This window comes from Narcine bancroftii, chromosome 2, assembly GCF_036971445.1.
Source record: "Narcine bancroftii isolate sNarBan1 chromosome 2, sNarBan1.hap1, whole genome shotgun sequence".
Classification (NCBI taxonomy): domain Eukaryota; kingdom Metazoa; phylum Chordata; class Chondrichthyes; order Torpediniformes; family Narcinidae; genus Narcine; species Narcine bancroftii.
In genome coordinates this window covers 314156242-314175936 of record NC_091470.1, presented here as the reverse complement: position 1 = coordinate 314175936, position 19695 = coordinate 314156242, and the positions used below count along the sequence as shown (strand labels likewise).

The 19695-nt window shown below is 41.2% G+C and overlaps 1 protein-coding gene and 1 long non-coding RNA gene across 3 annotated transcripts in view; one reads left to right on the top strand and one right to left on the bottom strand.

The window, feature by feature from the left end:
• Positions 1-9277, bottom strand: part of LOC138755546 (uncharacterized) — a 52672-nt gene extending 43395 nt beyond the window's left edge. Inside the window, exon 1 of the long non-coding RNA XR_011352379.1 lies at positions 8972-9277. This is a non-coding gene — a long non-coding RNA (uncharacterized lncRNA). The remainder of the gene's footprint in view (positions 1-8971) is intronic.
• The window catches only part of LOC138755539 (N-acetyltransferase ESCO1-like), a 100127-nt gene continuing 89195 nt past the window's right edge, over positions 8764-19695 (top strand). The window contains exons 1-2 of one of the 2 annotated variants that reach the window (XM_069921710.1): positions 8764-8898; positions 9011-9065. In XM_069921710.1, coding sequence (XP_069777811.1) covers positions 8823-8898; positions 9011-9065 — 131 coding nt within the window. In that variant the 5' untranslated portion in view covers positions 8764-8822. Of the gene's footprint in view, positions 8899-8984; positions 9066-19695 lie in introns of those variants that run through there. The other variant, XM_069921711.1, reaches the window with a different exon arrangement.

The following is a 19695-nucleotide window of genomic DNA, read 5'->3' as shown; positions in this document are numbered from 1 at the left end:
GTGATCCCAATTTGTCTCTCAATCTTTCCAGTACGATGGCGCTGTCATGCCATTGGTGTCCAATGGGAAGCTTCAGAGCTGCAGACTCATAATTGCCATCCTGAAACTATGGATCTTGGGATCACCATGTTGAGCTCGGGCCAGGTCCTGATAGCTGATGCCCTGCGAAAGGGCATGAACAGCCGGCCTGGAGAGAGCTTCAGTGACAATGCACTTTTTGTTCGAGAGGTAGCAGATGGAGGTAGTGAATAAGTGCCACTGCTGGCCGGCGGACCACGGGACAGAGGATTTGGAGAATGCAAACGTTGTGGTTCGTGTAGACCATAAAAGGTTGCCTCTTCAAGAAGTAGCGGAAATGGTGGATGGCAAGGTAGAGGGCTAGTAGCTCTGTCAAATGCGCTGTAATTCAGTTCAAGCGCTTGTAGGCTGGAAAAAGGTGATGGACCTCCAGGTGTTGTCCATGAACTGTTCCAGGACACTGCCTACCGCTGTGTAGAATACGTCAACAGTGAGGGTTGTGGGCAATTCCATGGATGGGTAGACAAGCATCATTGTGGCAGCCAGGGACTCCTCACCTCGTCAATTCACTCGTGTTCTCTCTTGGAGTTTGACATTAACAAGAAGAGTGAGCACATGATGCTGGCAGCTGCGGAGATAAAACTGTTGTAGAAATTCACCATGCCCATGAATTCTCGCAGTCCCTTTAGAGTCATCGGTCTGGCGAAGTCGTATGGCCTTCACCTTGTCGGGTTGAGGAATGGCACTATCCTTGGTGATTCTGTGGCCCAAGAAGTCAATTTCTTTGAGACTGTACTAGCATTTCGCCAGGTTGATGGTGAGGCTGAACTCAGCAAGTCGGTCGAAAAGCTGGCGAAGGTGTAAGATGTGCTCATCAGGAGTCTTGCTTGATACCAGGATATTGTTCAGGTATTGAAGAGGAAAGGCAAGTCTCTGCCAACTGCGTCCACGAGGCGCTGGAAGGTCTGGATGTATTTTTCAGGCTGAACAGCATGTGAAGAAACTCAAAAAGGCCGAAAGGGTTGATAATAGCGGTCTTTTGAACATCGTCCAGGTGAGCAGGGTGAGCAGGATACCCAGGTGGTATCCCTGGATCAGGTTGACCTTAGAGGTGTGCACCGCGGAGGTTTGCTGCCAAATCTTGGATGTGGGGGAATCGGGTAGTGGTCTGGTGTTGTCACATTGTTGAGGCATCTGTAGTCTCAGCAGTGGGCACCAAGTGGAAGGGAGAGGCCCATGGAGTTTCAGATTGGTGGACAATACAAAGTTCTTTCATCTGCTTAAACTCTTCCTTGGCAAGGTTAAGCTTGTCAGGGGCTAGACGTCAGGCTCGAGAATGCACTGGCGGGCCTGTGGTTGCTATGTGGTGCAGGACACAGTGCTTCAGCATGACGGTGAACTGGGAGTGCAGGATGGAGGGGTAGCTGGCAAGGAGCAGCTGTATTAGCCGTGCAAAGTCTCCACAGAGATGAGCTGGGTGGCTGGCTCGTTGGACGTGCTGAGGGGTAATGTCTGGAAGGTCTCTAAAAGGACCAGTCGTTTGCCCCGGAGATCTACCAATAGACAGTGTGCATGCAGAAAATCTACACCTAGAAGAGCCATGTCCACGGATGCCAGTGTGAATAACCAAATGAAAGTGGTCTTGCCGAAACATACAGTCATGCGCCTCTTGCCAAAAGTTTTAATGGCAGTGTTGTTCGCTACGCGCAGGGTGGGACCAGAAGTCTTGTGTGTGTCTCGAGCAACGTAGGGGGAATGACACTTATCTCGGCCCCATGTCCATGAGGAATCTGTGGCCCAACATCCTGTCATGGCGACGTAGAGTAGGCTGTTTGCTTGGCCAGCCGCCGTGGCCCCTCATGGTGGCTGGGCCTGCCATTTCCCTAAAATAAGTATGGCTGGCAGCACCTGCATGCTCCTGCACCCCATCATTGATGGTAGAAGCAACATTTTGGGTCAGGCTTTTCAGGTCATGGGCAGGGAGGTTCCTGCTCACATGTTGAACTGGCCTTGGACATTAGCTTGGGTGGTTGACGCAGTTGACTGTGTCTGCAGGCTCACATTTGGAGCAGAAGAGGATGTCTACCCATGCCGCGATCTTACGTGGGTTGCTGAAATCCACGTCAGCTAGTAGCAGCCTAATATCTTAGGGCATTTGCTCCAGTCGGTCTTTGGGCATTTGCTCAAGGAGCCCCTGCTCGAACTTGAGGCAGGATTTGTGTCCCTCTGCTAAGATGAGCATCTTGTCCATGAAGGCAGATGGCGTCCTGTCCCTTAAGCCTCCAAGTGAAGGAGCCTGGTGGCCCTTTTGCATCATGATAGCTCATAAGTGCTAATGAGGAGGTTCTTTTGGGCCATGTATTTACCTTCCTCTGACGGCGCCTGGATGAGGACATCAACTCATGAAGCGGCTTCCTGGTCTAGCGAGCTGATGATGTAGAAATATTTTGTCGAATCCGAGGTAATCAGTTGATCTGGAACTGGGCCTTCACTTGGCCGAACCAAGTGCGGAGCCTGTTCATCCAGAAAGTCGGCAGCTTTAACACAAGGGTACCTACAGCAAGGGGTCCATTGTGTCAAGTCTTCAAAATGTGGAGACTCATTGGGGTCACCATTGTAGTGGGTTGTGCGCGAGCACAATGTAAAGAACTGTGACAGCAGGATGTGAGCTCGTTAAGCACAACTGATTTACTTTTAAGTTCATGCTGTAGCCTTTAAGGCCATCCCAAGCCCACCCCTCACATCCTAGAACTCACGTTACGCTGACATAAGCATACTTCCAGTCTATACCGGAAAAGAAGGACCTGCGATGCCATCTTTGCCGCGGTAGCCTCACTGACCGCGCGTGACAAGTGGGACCGGTTCGCTGCTGCAATTATGTGTGCTGCCACAATGCTCCACATTGAACATTAGAATACACAGCTTATTGGAGCTAAGCAGTATCTCGGTACAAAATTATTGGCAAGCAATCCACATCATCCAACCCATTATTTCCAGATGGAAATGCAATCATAACTAGTTCCAGTTTATAATTGGGCTATATTAGATATTCATCTGATCACCTCTGTTCAGGAGTTAAAAAAAATAGCTACTGGAAAAAGTCAGTAGGCTAGGCAGCATTCATGGGTAGAAAAGGTCAGTTAACATATCAGGTTGTGGTCCTTGGCAAAAAGTACAAAGGGGTGATCATTTGTATTTGAAGGGGGAAAGAAGATGGAAGGGCAGCAAGTAAGAATTTTGATACACATTGCATATGATAATAAACTAAATACCTTTCTTTTTCATTCTTTTTATTAATCGTATTATAGGTAAACAATACATGAGGAGAATAGTACATGATCAAGAAGGAAAAAAAATCACTACATGACATAATATAACATATTGCATTACACCATAATTAATAAATATTTTCCACTTCTTCAAACTGAAATCTTCAAAACAAAAAAATTTTTTATTAAATAAAACCCACCTAATCTAAGAAATTAAAAAAAAAAGATTGGGAAGTCTATCCTGAGAATTTAATTAATAAAAATTAATCGTCTGGTCTTCACCTACAAAGAAAAAAGAAATAAAATTAATTATACTAGCTAAGTCATGTGGAAATAATTTATAAAACGTCACCAAGTCTTTTCAGAAGTATCAAATGTATGACTCCTAATTTTTTCTAAACTAATAACTTCACTATCCTCTGTAATTTTTGTGTTTCACTTCTCATTGGAATTTGCACAAGTGTCAATGATTCATTATTTATGACAGATGTACACAGAATGTTACAGTCATCATGGAACATACTTTTTGAATGTTTCTGTATTAAATTAAATGGTGTTGGTCAAAGCATGGCCATTATTTGAGTAATCAAATTCTATCCAGTTTTCAGAGCTCAGTTTTTTCTAAAAATGGGTAATTTAAAAATTTTGCAGCTTGCTGGAGACTGACAGCTCATTCTTAAAAAGTGTACTTATTTACCACAAATTTTTCCAATGGAAATCTGCAACAATTTCAACTCTTGCAAATTACAGTAAAGTCCCTGATATTTAGAATTCAAGCAATCGGCACCCTCAAGCAACCAGCAAAAGAAAAAAAAAATCAAGGATAAAAAATAAAATAAATAAGAAGAAAATAATGGGTAAAAAAAATGTAAGTTTATAATTAGTGCACCTTGTCATTAGTTCGCCAATCCACCAGACTACATCTGCAACCAGTTTTCACCTTGTGACTAACGTAAACAAAGAGATTCCGTTTTGGAGGACATTATTTTGGACAAATTTCCCCCCCGACCATTACCGTGCCAAAAGAAAAACAACGGGACAGGTGTAAACATGTAATGCTTACCCTTAAGCAGAAGTTGGAGATATGCAAGAGACTGGAAAAAGGTGAAAGTTGTGCAGTGCTTATGGAAGAATTTAACATTGGCTCAGCAACCACCTGCAACATTAAGGCTCAGCTGAGAAAATTAAGCAGTTTTATATGAAGTTCAACACTGATAAACGTGTTGAACGACATCATTCTTCATACCTCCAAGATGGAATAAATCAACCAGTCTTTTTTTTTAATGGTTTAGTTTGAAAAAGTAAGAAGGTTGTCACATATTAGGGCCCATGTTAAAAGAAAAAAAGGATAGGAGTTCGGATATCAGCAGATAACGAGGCAGCAGTTCAGCTTTAGGCATTGTAAGTCTCAAGCAATCGGAAAATACACTTATCTACCAAACTCCAGAGCCTCTGTATACCAGGGGTTTTACTGTATTTACAAAAGATGGTTGCATGGTGATACTAATGGCTGTTCTTTTTGACTGACTCAAGGTCAGAGAGCTGCAGCAATAGGCTAAAAAGCTATATTGATTTGCAATATAAAGTTATTACCTTTAAAGATACTTTAAGGATCCAAATGGTTGTGTTAAATTATTACCTCCAGGGATAACTATCTTGCTGGATGCTTGTACTGGAGCAGTTACAGGTTGTAGTTAATAAGGTGGTTTGTAAAACTTACTTAAAAAAATTGAATTAATGGCAGCTAAATATATCACACATTGAGCAAATTCAATCTATATTTATGCTGATGGATTGCAAAAATGCAATAAGGCTTTGGGAAATAGCTGCCTCCGGCAATCCTGAGCACCAGAGAGCCCATGAGCTCCTTATTAGGTGATCCAAAGGCAAAGTAAACCTTGCACTCATCAAGCTTCCTTTACTTCTAGATGCTGCATGACCTACTGAGTTTCTCCAGCACATTTATGTTTTATACTCATCGCCAGTATTAGCAGATTTTCCAGTTTAACTCTCAAGCTTTTTCACTATTACACTATGGAATATTTCTGTTAGCATTCATGCATATATAAGTTTGGAGAATGAGACTGTGCCAGTTTGAAAACATTAACAATGGATTATCTGACATTAGATTTCTGGTTCAGTAATTTTACATTTGATTATAGAGGAGACGTGAAAAGGATGTGCTCGACAGTCGCACTACTTGTGAAAGGATTATTTATTTGCTCAAGCTACAGTTCTCTTTGACCGTAATTTCCCTCCATTTGATCTGCATATACCTTAGAAACGAGTATTCGTCTCTGAATAAACCACACTTCACCTTATCATGCATTGATGTTTCAGAACCAATGCGAGTCTGATAGACCATTTACCTGCTCACTGATGCAAGTTTGTGAACACAAGACAATAATAATATTTTCTAACGGACAATTTTTTTTAACCACATAAGTTATTTTAATATTGCAACAGAGGCCTATTCGTTCTGAAGAGGAATTAAGTCCTCTTTGATATTATCCTTTTTGTTGTACTGTAATATCTGTGGAGTGGCAGAAAGCCCAGAAAGAAAAATGCATGCTTTGCTGTGGCAAAATCATATTCCAAATAATTACTGAGCATAATCATCTCAAGATTCAGTAACTGTCAAAATAAAGTCAGCACACATGTCAGATATATGTGCATCCATGTCATTAGCTATGTATGAACTCTCAGGGAAGACATTTATTTACCGTACATCCTCCTCTGCATCACTGTGGAGAGTGTAAGCCACAAGCAGTAAATAGGTCTCAGATGCTTTTGGACAAAAAGTGTAAGATTAGGGTGGGTTGTAGAAGAAACCCAATCACATTTCTTGCCTGGAAATTACAGGCAAGAAATTTAACCAGAGGAAGCGGAGGCTCAGTAAATGCACTCAATTTTATTAACATGCTTAGATTATTAAATGACCTCCTGCACTATATCTGATTTCTGCTCAAGATGTTCACTTCTTCATCTATCTCCAATTATATCTGTTTGGTGAAAGCTCTGAGCTCCTTCCTTCTACTGCTGGGAATAAAAGGACACTCTCTCATGCTGCTGACTGCATCCAATAGCAACTTCAGTGATATTGTTTGTGCTCTATGTGCATCACCCATTCTATTGGATCTTCTGGGTCAATATTGAACTAATTCTACAAGTTGGCAATGTACAACTGAGGTCAAAATTAATTATTTTCACTCTTTTAAGACATCAGAATCAGACTGGGTGAATTATCTTTGGCTTTCACTCATTCAATTCCACACTATCCCACCACATCATATCTGTGGCATAATGCCATATTCAGAGTACAATAGGGGCTATATAATGGAAATAAACATTTCAGTTTTACAGTAATGGACAGTGCAAAGGAGTAGCCTAACTGGAAAATGTATCTCATTGCCTCTAGCTTCTTAAATCATCAGAATCAGTATTGTCATGAACAAGTCATGAAATTTGGTGTTTTGCAGCAGGATCTTAGGGCAAACATTCATGTAAACTACCTTTCAACAATAATTTTTAAAAAAAAATCACGCATGAAAAGTAAGGCAGTGTCTTTGGTTCATTGATTATTCAGGAATCTGATGGCAGCAGGGAAGAAGCTGTCCTTGTGCCGCTGCGTGCTAGTCTTTAGGCTCCTGTTCCTTTTTCCTGATGGCAGAATGCAGAGGGCATGGCCTTGGTGGTCTTTGTGGATAGAGATACAATTATAATTATATAACTATAATTATAAAAATAGATATAAATGATGCTTGTGTGTTGTTCTATCTACTTTGGCTCAGCACAGTCTCTCTGGCCATTTGTTTAGATTACTTTCTCCATTTTAATCTAAAACAATACACATTCATGATGCATCTCGTGGCTTCTTTGAACTTGCTGATTTCATCAGGAGATATGTGGCTTTGAGTTGTGTGTTATAATAATGGGGAATTAGCAATCAGTGCTCATTGTGGTCAGACTACTGCAGCATTTTCAGTAAAATATTCAATGACATCAGGTAGAACAACATACTTAATATTTTGCTACAGGAGGATGGGTCTCCATGCTGTTAAATTGAAATACTCATGAGACAGAAAGAGACTCATGGGCCTTGCATTATCACAATAGACAAGCGCTCATATTGAGTAACATGCTAAAATGAAATGAGGGAATTACACTACAATACTTTAATAACAATTAAGAAGCTTCAAAATAAGTATTCACTCACACTGCTAGATCAAATTATTTTAGTTCCTCCTGTAAATACCTTGGAACTATAATAAAGCTATTAAATAATTTTGTTAACAGTCAATTATGTAAAAAAAATCTCGGCAAGCACCTTGATATATTCATTTTACTGTTTTGTACATATCAAGTCCCTGAGAGTTCACATACTGGAGACCCGCTCTTGGACCCAGCACATCAAGGCGACCGTGAAGAAGGCACGCCAATGGCCTTGCTTTTTAAAAAAAGTCTGAGGGGATTTGGCATGGTGTTGAATACACTTTAAATCCTACAGGCGTACCAAGGAAAATATACTGACTGGTTTTGAAACCAGAGTACCCAGAACGCTGCAGAAACTGAGCTAATTCCAACACAGACAGGACCTCTCATTCTTTGAAAGCATCTATGTGAAGCCCTGGTTCAAGAGTTTCCAACATCAAAAAGGGCCTACATCACCCTGATTACAATCTCTTATGGCTCCCCTTCTGGTAGAAGGTATAAAAGCCTGAAGTCCAGCACCTCCAGGTTCAATAACAGTTTTTAATCCAAGCTATCAAGCTCTTGAACTCTAACCCTAATCGTAAACTACCCTGGGACCATCAAACTCTGCACTGCTGAAACGTTTTTCTTGCATTAAGTGCAACTGTGATGTTATTTTTAATCTATCCTTTGATATTTGCAGTATCATCTCGTTTTCTGTCTTGGATTGTGGCAATTTAATATTTTACTCTTGGTAGTTGCTCAGATGTACTGTTGGCTGCAGCCAGTAAAACGTCGCTGCATAAACTCACACTGAACATTGCTATCCTCTCCGAACAGTCATCTGGATTTCCATTCAGTTTAGTACTTTAATGCTTGAACGTCTAATTGCTGATGTTTCTTGACAAAATACAGCTGCTTGTTTTCTTTTAGACTCCCGAACCTGGGAGATCAATCATCTTGATTTAGGGTGTCGTTCATTTCATTTCTGGTCTTGGCGCTAACTTCGCGGATCGCCGGCCCTGGCAGGCGCACGTGCTCGCAGCTGGCGGCGGCCTTCCTCCCCTCTGAAGTTTCCGACCGGGGGGACGCATGCGCAGCAGCGACCTGCTACCGGCATTAAACTTCGTAAAAGTCCGGTGTTGGGGGGGGGGGGGGGCCGGTTCTGATGAAGATTCCCAGACCTTCTAACGTGTCCGACATTTTCTGTTTTCCGACGTGATTTGAAGGGTCTGCCCCGCCCGCCCAGGCGAGCGCGCGCGCGCGGGCGTGCGGCTTCGGGCAACGGGCGGCAGGAGGGGCGCATGCGCGTCCCGGAGGTGTACGTCGCTCGGCGTGGGTGAGATGTCTCTCGCGGAAAATCAGCCCGGCCGCGAGCTGAAGGGTGATGTGTTGGTCCCCGCAGGCCAAGATGTGACAGGTTGAAAGCTGAGGGTAAACACCGGGGGGGGGGGGGGGAGGGAGGGGAGGGGGGAAAAAAAAGAGCTCCCTACCGTGTGCACCTTATTGGTTTTTTTTTCTTTCTGGTCGAGAAATGGTCGGACAGAAACGGAAGATGGTTTCGAGCCCGGCAATCGCTCAGCGAGGGTGAGTGACCGGCTGAGCTTCTCTTCTCTTCAGGCGGCGTGGGAACAAAGCCGAGTGTGGTCCGGGACTCCGACCCAGACCTGCTCCGAACTGCCTTTGTATAAGGGCCGCTGCGCATCGCTTGGATGTGGTCGCGAGTTAACGGCGGGAGGGGGGTTTTTTTCCCGCCCCTCTCGCGGTCCGAGAGGATCGGAACAGGCCCCGCCATGTTACACTCCATTTCCGTTTCCGCCGCTCGCATTGCCCAAAGTATTCAGCTTTTGAGGGGCTTTTCAAAACAAAATCAAATTAATTGTACTGTCTGCAGAGAACAAAAGCTTGGAGGATGCTCCCTGTCGATTTGATGCAAAAGTAACCGTCTCATTTCATTCCACTGGTAGTTAAAAATATCAAGGCAACTTTTAGATCATGGTGTTCCTTACATTGGGAAACTTCGCTGCAACTTTAAAAGATGGGACTCGCATGAAATTTTACGAATCCAACTTTTTTTTTCAAAAGCACAAAATTAACCCCCTCTCCCTGAATAACTGAAGTTGGAAACTTGAAATTAAAAACAAGAATTGGGAAACGGAACTTGAGTACCAGCTGTGGACATGCAGAGAAGCAGAATTAGCAGGAAAGGGTGAAATGTCATCATTTTGTGGTCAAGATAAGTCTTTGAACCTCTCAGTTCAGCTGATCCTTGACTCAACAACTCCCCATTTTTCTTCACGCTTTCTGTATATTTTAAAGTAATTAACTAACATTGATATAGCAGATTTAATGTTATCAATGGTTGCATCAATATTCTTCAGTGTTTCAATTTTTAGATGATGCACTCCAGTCATAGATTCAGCACTCAGTAGGCATGAGGTAAATCATTTTGTCTTGTTTCCCCATAATGTTTTTTTAAAAACTCAAATTACATTGCAATTTTTTTAAAAAAAAGATAGTTTTTGTAATAAAAGTAGAAAGTGCTTAAATAGTAGGTCAAGTAGCATCCATGTAGTGAAAAACTAGATAAAGTTTCGTGTCAAATACTCTTCATTAAAAACTTCTGTGACTCCATGTGTTCAGTTTTTTTTTAATGGTCCAATGTGAAAGATCTCCCATCATCCTGAATGAGATCCATTTGCCACATTCAATTCTCCCACCCATTAGTTTTAAGACAACACGAATAGGTAGCTTTCTATCCCATCAATGAAGCTATTATAAATAAAATGTCCAACAATACAAGTAACATCCTGTCAATTTGAGTATCTCCCAATTATCTGTACTTTCTGCCTTAAATTCGATTACAATGGATAATCTGGTTATGAGGTACTTCATAAAATATGTATGCAAGTCCATAACTGCATATATCTATGGAAGTACAATATATGATGCATAGAAAGTTGGGAACGGGAATAGGCCGTTTATTTAATAGTATCATGGTCGATCATCCATTTCTATTCCATACTTCAGCTCCCTTATTTTAATGCTCTTTGAGTCTAGAAATTTATTTCCTCTTTCAATTTGGCCTTTACAGCCACAGATTTGCTGTTCTTTGAAGTAATGTCTCATCTCAGTACTAAATCTCGTGGCCTGCAAATCTGAGTCTGGCCTCAAGTCCTAAACATATTAATCAGTGGAAATGTTTGCAGATTCAGTTTGTTTGTAACTGTCATAACTTCATAAACCTCAAATACATCCCCTCTCGTTCATCTAAACTTTAGTAAAGCAAACATGGTTAACTTAATCAGTCTTGCCATTTCAATAATCAGGGTCTGGAGAGCATTTGCATTCCCTCAAAGACCAGTATATTGTTTCTTGGGTAAGAAGACCAAAACCGTAGTGTCATTAAAAACCTTTATTTTATAATATATTTTTAATTTAATATATACTATTTTCCATGAAGTATCTGTTCAGATGCAGCAAATAAGACTTGGTGCACATGTACACTTATTATCATAATTGTAACAAATTATCCTTGTTCCTGTATTGGAATCCAGACTGAAATTGCTGGAGGAACTCAGCAGGTCAGCAGCATGTAAGGGTAGAAATGGTCAGTTAATGTTTTGAGTCTGAACCCTTTATCAAGACAAAGAATAGGTGAAATTACATGTTTGAAAAAACTCGAGGAGGGGCCCAGAGGTAATAAAGTATAGGAGTAAAGAAGTAGGAGGTGGAGAGACAAGTAGAGGGAGAAGCCATTAGGAAGGGGAAATTGGGGAGCGGAAAAAGTAAAGACAGCCTCCTTAACTGTTCGGAGGCTACCTGAACAGGTAGTTGAGATGGGTGCCATTGCAACATTAAAGAAATATTTGGATGGATAATGTAGAGGATGTGTTTAGAGGGATATGAGCCAAATGCAGGCAGGTGGGACTAGTATGCATAGGACATTTTGGTTGGCATGGGTAAATTAGACTAGGCTTGTTTCCATTCTCTAACTCTATTTTTGCCAGTCATGTGCTCAAAAGGAACCTCTCCAGATGTGGAGAGGTTGAGTAAATCTAACCTGGGAGTCACCATCTCAGAGGATTTTTATCTAGACCCAGCATACTAATATCATCATGAAGAATCTCTACTTCCTCAGGAGTTTGTGTAGTTCAGTATGACCTTGAAAATCTTGGCAAACTTCTACAGATATCTAGTGGAATGTGTGCTGACTAGCTGCATCAATGTCTGGTATGAAGGCATCAATACCTCTGAGTGGAAATGCCTGCAAAAGACAGAGGACACAGTCCAGTACATTACAGAAAAAACTCTCCTCACTGTTGAGAAAATCTACGTGGAACTTTGCCATCGAAGACCAACTGCAATTGTCAAGGATCCTCCCCACGCAGGACATACTCTGTTCTTGCTGCTGCCATCAGGAAAGTGGTATAGATACCACACCACCAGGTTCAGGAACAATTTCTGCCCCTCCACCATCAGACTCATTTAAGGACTCTTCCTTTGCACATTATTTATTATTGAATATTTATTTCTTCTGTATTGCACTGCCAGTTTGTTTATATTTTACTTTGTTTGAAATTCTCTTTTATTTGCTTTATTATAAATTGAGTACATTTTACAGTTACTGGTAAGTAGAAATTCTGCCTGGCCCTAGGAAATATAATCTCAGAGTTGTATGATGTCATCCATGTACTCTGACAATAAATTTGAACTTTGACTTAACTTTGAACATTGACATTAAGGTTAAACCCACATTTCTTCCAGATATCCATGTTGATTTAGTTTAATCCTGTTGCTAGAGTCCTATTATCTTTTTTTTAAATTTGAAAATAAAGCACAGTAACTGGCCCTTTTGGGCTACAAATTGGGGCTGCCAAAATACACCCATGTGACTAATTAACCCTGTACAATCTTTTGAATGCCCTTAGCATTTCCTCTATTACTGATGTTGGATTAACTGGTCAGTAGTTTCCTGTATTTTTTTCACTCCTTACTGTTTTAATAATGGGATTATATTTGTCACCTTCCTATATGAAGATTATTTCATAATTTATACAATTCTGGAAAAAGATGATCAATTTATTTTCTATTTCCACAATTACCTCCTTAGTACACTGGATGAAAATTATCAGGCTCTCGGGATTTATTGATTGAGAGCCATTATTTTCCAGCACTGATGTACTAATTTCCTTTAGTTTGCCATCTTCCTTCAATTCATGGTTCTCTTGCGATTCTGGAAAGTTGTTTTTTTCCTTTATGTCAAAGCAGAAGTGAAATATTTGTTCAATTCCTATGACATCCCTTGTTTCCCATTTAAACTCTGATTCTAGCTGTAGAGCAGTGGTTCTCAACCTTTTTCTTTCCACTCACATACCACTTTAAGTATTCGCTATGCTATAGGTTCTCTGTGATTAGTAAGGGCATGGCGGATGATGTTTATGCTCATACACCATCATGTTGAAGAGTTAGGAATAACAAGACCACACCTGAAATTGACAGCTGGAGAAGAGTAGAGGCATTTATTGATGTGCTGTCAGGCTTAATATAGATACACAACATGTGACCTTGCGTCATGACATCTGAAGTGCGATCGACCTCATGAAGTGGCTACATTGAGTAGGGCAGAGCTTCTCAGAAGACCTGCAAGTTCTGCTGAATCATAATGCCTCGTGGCTGTAATGGCTAATTGCCAATAGATAGGAGGCTGTTGTGTCTAGCTGTCACAAGACAGGAGCTGTTAGCGCTGGTTCTTCCCACTCCCTCCAAGCGTATCACTGTTTTAATCGTACCTAATTGACTCGTTATATGCACAGTTTCATAACTCCAAAGGAAAAGGGCCAATGACAATTTCAGTAACAATTAGGTCTAGAAAAGTGGTTCTCAACCTTCCCTTCCCACTCACATACCACCTTAAGCAATTCCTTACTAATCACAGAGCACTTATGGCATCTTTTCTTCTCTTTGGCTTGGCTTCGCGGACGAAGATTTATGGAGGGGGTAAAAAGTCCACGTCAGCTGCAGGCTCGTTTGTGGCTGACCAGTCCGATGCGGGACAGGCAGACACGATTGCAGCGGTTGCAAGGGAAAATTGGTTGGTTGGGGTTGGGTGTTGGGTTTTTCCTCCTTTGCCTTTTGTCAGTGAGGTGGGCTCTGCGGTCTTCTTCAAAGGAGGCTGCTGCCCGCCAAACTGTGAGGCGCCAAGATGCACGGTTTGAGGCGTTATCAGCCCACTGGCGGTGGTCAATGTGGCAGGCACCAAGAGATTTCTTTAGGCAGTCCTTGTACCTTTTCTTTGGTGCACCTCTGTCACGGTGGCCAGTGGAGAGCTCGCCATATAATACGATCTTGGGAAGGCGATGGTCCTCCATTCTGGAGACGTGACCCATCCAGCGCAGCTGGATCTTCAGCAGCGTGGACTCGATGCTGTCGACCTCTGCCATCTCGAGTACCTCGACGTTAGGGGTGTGAGCGCTCCAATGGATGTTGAGGATGGAGCGGAGACAACGCTGGTGGAAGCGTTCTAGGAGCCGTAGGTGGTGCCGGTAGAGGACCCATGATTCGGAGCCGAACAGGAGTGTGGGTATGACAACGGCTCTGTATACGCTTATCTTTGTGAGGTTTTTCAGTTGGTTGTTTTTCCAGACTCTTTTGTGTAGTCTTCCAAAGGCGCTATTTGCCTTGGCGAGTCTGTTGTCTATCTCATTGTCGATCCTTGCATCTGATGAAATGGTGCAGCCGAGATAGGTAAACTGGTTGACCGTTTTGAGTTTTGTGTGCCCGATGGAGATGTGGGGGGGCTGGTAGTCATGGTGGGGAGCTGGCTGATGGAGGACCTCAGTTTTCTTCAGGCTGACTTCCAGGCCAAACATTTTGGCAGTTTCCGCAAAGCAGGACGTCAAGCGCTTGACTTATGGCATAGGTATTACTTAAAGTGGTATGTAGGTGGAAGAAAAAGTTTGAGAACCACTGATCTATAGCAATACTGCTATAGGTGTAGTGCACACCTTACCCGCGATCCTTCCAAACGATATCCATAGTGGTGACCTGGCATGGAGCAGTGTCTAGGGCTCTGGCCACGAGACAGAGAGAGAGCAAATGTTCTGTTTGCTCCTGTAAATACAGGGCTAATCTGTCTTGTCAATAATTATGTTTCCTCCAGGTGCTCTGGTTTCCACACACCCTTCAAAAAAATACATGGATTGTAGGTTAATTGGAATATTTGGGCAGCATGGATTTGTGGGCCAGAGGCCCTTTATTGTGGTGAATGTTTAATTTTTAAAAAATTTAAAACTATTCTTTTGTTAGCCGACTTTAGAATTGTGTATATGCAAAATGAAATTGAAATGTTGCAATTCTTGTATTGGTTCTTTGAACATCTATACTCCATCCATTGTAATCCAATCTGTTCCAGCCAACTCACTCCTTGTGTCATAATAATTTCCTAGATTTAGATACGAAGATTCACTTTCCATCTTAATGAATAATTCTACCTTGTTACGGAATTATTTGCTTATCCTTTCTCATTGCACTCATTCGAGGATAGGTCATCAGTTGACTGCACAGCATATGGGTCTAAAATGCATTCTTCTACACTCCAGGAGTTCTTCCTCCACAATATTATTGCTGACTTTGAGGAATATATATAGATTAAAGTCACCTGTGACAACTACATAGATCTTTGTTTTCCTGTTTAAAGCCATTCCTTGTGTTACTCTCTGTTAATTGGAGGTCTATAGATAATTTCCACCACTGCCTTCATGCACCTTGGCTTCGTTAGACTTGTGCTATAATATCATCCATGATTTGAAAGGCAGATCAGACTCATTGGGCTGAATAGCCTAATTCTGCTTCTACATTTTGTATGGTCTCATGGCCATACAATTTTTTTTCAACTTTTAACCTTTCTCACAATTGTATTGCATTAATCTTTTACTAACTAAGTCATCCCACCTTCTTATTTGACCTTTCTGAACAAGGTATTGAATATTTCATTCGCAATCCTGTTCACCCTCTGACCACTCCATAATGACAGTTGTACTCTTATCTACCCAGTTATATTTATTTGTGCTATTTATTCATCCATCCCATTATTCTTTCATGCTTAAATGCAGCACCTTTAGCTGTACTTTTTATGAAATGTAATAGCATTTTTGTGTTCTGAGGGTCATCTTTTTATTGCCAATGACAGTTTTTCTCAAGCAAAATATTTCAGTAACAATTGGGTCTAGAGCAGTGATTCTCAACCTTCCCACTCACATACTACCTTAAGTAATACTAATCACTGAGCACTTATGGCATAGGGATTGCTTAAAGTGGTATGTGAGTGGAAAGAAAAAGGTTGAGAACCACTACATCATCAGTCGAATGGGTCCAGTGTCTCTGGAAGGAGCAGTTTGATGTGTTCCATCGCCAAATGCTTGAGGCATTTCATAATAGTGGATGTCATTGTCATGGGGAAATAGTCATTGAGAGCTGTTACTGTCGCTCTCTTTCATACCAGGATGATGGTGGCTGTCTTGACCTGGGCACTTCTTGCCTAGACCTCGTTGCTCTCTAACATTTTTCATTTCTCTCCACTGGGGCAGAGTCCCACCTTTCTTTACTTATTCACATTAAAGTACTATTTACCACCCAAGTTATTCATTTTACTGAACTTTTATCCCACCATTGTTGAGGGGCAACAAAGCCATTTTCTTCTTTCCCAATACTAATGTTATTGTCCACCAAATTGAAACACACTTGTCTCTGGCACATCTTCGAGTTCAAGTTTATTTATCATCCGATTGCACACGTACCACCCAACGAAACAGCTTTCTCCGGATTTCAGTGTAAAACACACAAACATATTAAAAATAGATTTTAATGCTTCTCGTAGGTTTATTGTCATACTCTCATTTTGTAGCTCTTGCTCTACTTGTCCAATTTTTATTTCATTTTGTTTCTTTTCCGTTTGCCAGGATCAGCTCCAGTATTTACCCTTTCGTTTATGTTAAAGAAAATAGAAAGTTTTAAATTGTTCCTTATGACATTAATTCTGCATGACATTTTTGGAAATAGGACTTTCAGCACTTAAAGCTATGAGCTACTCTGAATTGTGAGAAGTAAAGGCACAAAAATGCTGGAGGAACTCAGCAGATCATGTAGCGTTCATAGGAGGTAAAAGTGTATAATCAACGTTTCAGCCTGAGCCTTCAAGGTATGAGCAGACTTTCATGTTTCACTGAATGGTAATAAGTTCATTTTTGATTATCTTCCTGTATTCTGTTGTGATATTATGTGTCAGCAGACTTTTCCAGTTTATTGTGGTTGGTTTTGGCCTTGCTGCATAAAGGTTAGTCTTGCTCGAAACTGGTATCTTTGTAATTGTTTTGTTTCTCAAGCTGCACATTGACTGGTAAATATCTGTGGATCTTTAGTCTTGATTAAATTTAGCTCCGTTCACAATACTAAATTCCAGGATCTCTTGTTGCAGAAAATTGATATAATCACAGACCAAAATGTTGTTGCCTTTTAAATGTGAAGTACACTTTTTTTCTAATCTTTATTAAAACATTGCCACATTTTTGTCTGACTTCATTGACACATTCAGCTCTTCATAACTCAAGGTAGGGAAACTATACATATTTTCCACTGGAATCCTAAATTCTTTTCAATTTGCAGACTTCCTCCTATAAAGTCTGTGCCTATCTTTCTCTTATTAATGATGTGCCTTCAATTTCAATCACCAATGTCATTCTTCCCCTTGCATAATTTTCCCTATCTTTCCTGTAAATTTTGTATCATGGTACATTTAATCCTGACCAGTTTGCAGCCATGTCTCATGAATATTTTCATGTCCTGCTCTTGTTAACATATTAATTTGAGGTGAAAATTCAAGTTACCATGTTCTTTATCTATTGTTTCGGGAACATTTGTTTGTACCACGCACCCTAAATTGTCAGTTGTTGAACTCACATTTTTATTTCATCCTGCTGATTTTAATATTTTTATTTAAAGAATGCGAGGAACCATTCTGACTATTTGCCTTCTCATAAACGTGTGTTAACGTGACATTTTTTTCATAGAAGCTTTCTCCTCTCTTCCCTGACCTTCACTGTCCCCACCCCTACTTGGTGTGAGAGATTACACTTTTTGCTAATGCCCTAGACCCAACCCAAAGCCCAGAATGATTAAAGCCCCAATTATGTTTCCTTTCTGTCGCATAATGGGTGCCAGTCGATCCCTTTTTTTCTGTTAATTTAAGATGCTTAACACGTGGCAAATGACACTCCAAGGGAATTGGTAACCATTAAGGTTTTGTACTGGAAATCTAAAGCACAGTACAGGTCCTTCAGCCCACAGTGTTGGCTCAATAACCTACAAATCTTTAATTTATTTCCAAAAAGATCATATACTTTCCAGCTTTTGTGATGCTCATTCCAAATTGGGCCAAAGAAAGGGAGGTAAATCCTTATAGCTGGAAAAGCAGCGCTACCAGTTACCGGAGCAACTCAACAGTTGAGCACCGTCTATAGAAAGGAGAGTCCACACGAGCTTTTAGCTATTCTTGATGAAAGTTAGAGAAGAGATGAGGGGAAAAAAAGTACAGTGGGTAAAGAAGAGATGGAAATAGTGGGGCCAGAAAAGGGTTGGGGCTATCTAAATTGGAAAAATTGATGGTATGCCTTAAGATTTCAGTGTCCAGGAGGAACATGCCAAATGTTTCTCAAGTTTATGTTTGGCCTTGCCTGATAATGGATGAGGTTGAAAATGGGTTGAGAGAGTTAAAATTGAGTTAAGAAGCTCAAACTTAGACTCGCAAACAGTGTAGGTGTTTGGCAAACCACTCGCCCGATATCCCTTCCCTTCCTCCTCCTAATCTATTTATCTGTTTCCTCAATCTCTACCTTTGATTTATATTCCATTTCTCTATATGCCATTGGTTATTTAAAATACAATTTGATCTTGCACTTCTAGATACAATTTCTTTCTTGCCCTTTCACATTGGACATGTCCCCAAGAACTCTGACTGGAGAAATTTATTGCCAAAACATTTCAGGCATTTAAGTTTGTGTATGGCACCCACATTTCTTTAGGACAGACATACAAACTCCATTGCCAAAATTAAACATTCTGATTTATGGCTGTCACTAAATTCCTCAAATACCTAAATCCAAATTTAGGAATTGAAGTAGGTGCTAACACGAGTAATATTTGGACAAATTTCCTCCTGTTAATTGTACTTCATTTCATTTGCCCTCTGCATTGGATTCAATTTATCAGTTGAAGAATCTGATGTAATATTACTTATTAATCCCTTCTGTTATTTGCAGAAATTCATGAAAAAATCTGGACAGGTAATTCTCTCATTTTACCATCCAGAGCTAGAAATTGTTTCTGTACGTGGACCACTTTGCAGGCTGCTTGTTTCTCTTTGGATTTCATTTTAGTGGTGCCATATTCATTGTATAATCTGTCTAAATAGGATTTTTTTTTCCAACGGTAATTCTGCTCTCCAACTATCAGTTTAGCTGTGAGGCCCAGATGTTTTGGTATTACACTTCACTTCAAATTGGTTGAGTGTCAGACAGCACTAGAATACTTGTAAAGCCAAATAGAAAGCATTTTGACGTTTATAGTTCTTCTGGGTACAGCAAGAACTTGAGTCCAAAACACAGTAGTGTGCAGTTAAGCACGTGCTTTATTAATTATGAAACAAGATAAACGCTGGGGGAGTCCCAGAGTACACAGTTACTAGAACAATGGGTTAGACAAGTAACGACCTGAGGGAAGGGTTCTGACTCTGGGTGAGGTTCCATAGGTGGCTTGGTTAAAAAGGGGAACTACACAGCCTCTAGTTCCTGATCAGTGGAGGTCTGTGGGCACCAGGTGTATGGGTGCCAATGGCATGGTATACAGTGGGTGGCAACTTAAAAAAAAAGTAGAGTTGAGCTACTCCCTCCTGGGTTCTCCGTGGGACAGGCACTTGTTCTCACATCCCCCTTAGTAGGCAACGTACGGGGGTAGTAAGGGCAGAGCATTTGTGCAGCGAGAGTCCAGGTTTCAGGCTGGAAAGTGGTAGGTGGCTCCAAGGTCATCCAATATAAGAGGCCAGCAGTAGAGGAGGAGAGAATCTTTATTGTTTGTACAGGGGCCAGTGAGTGGCAGCCCCAGGAGAATTCATGGGGTGGCATTACGCCTAAGGCACCAGGAACAGTTTCTTTCATCTTGGTCT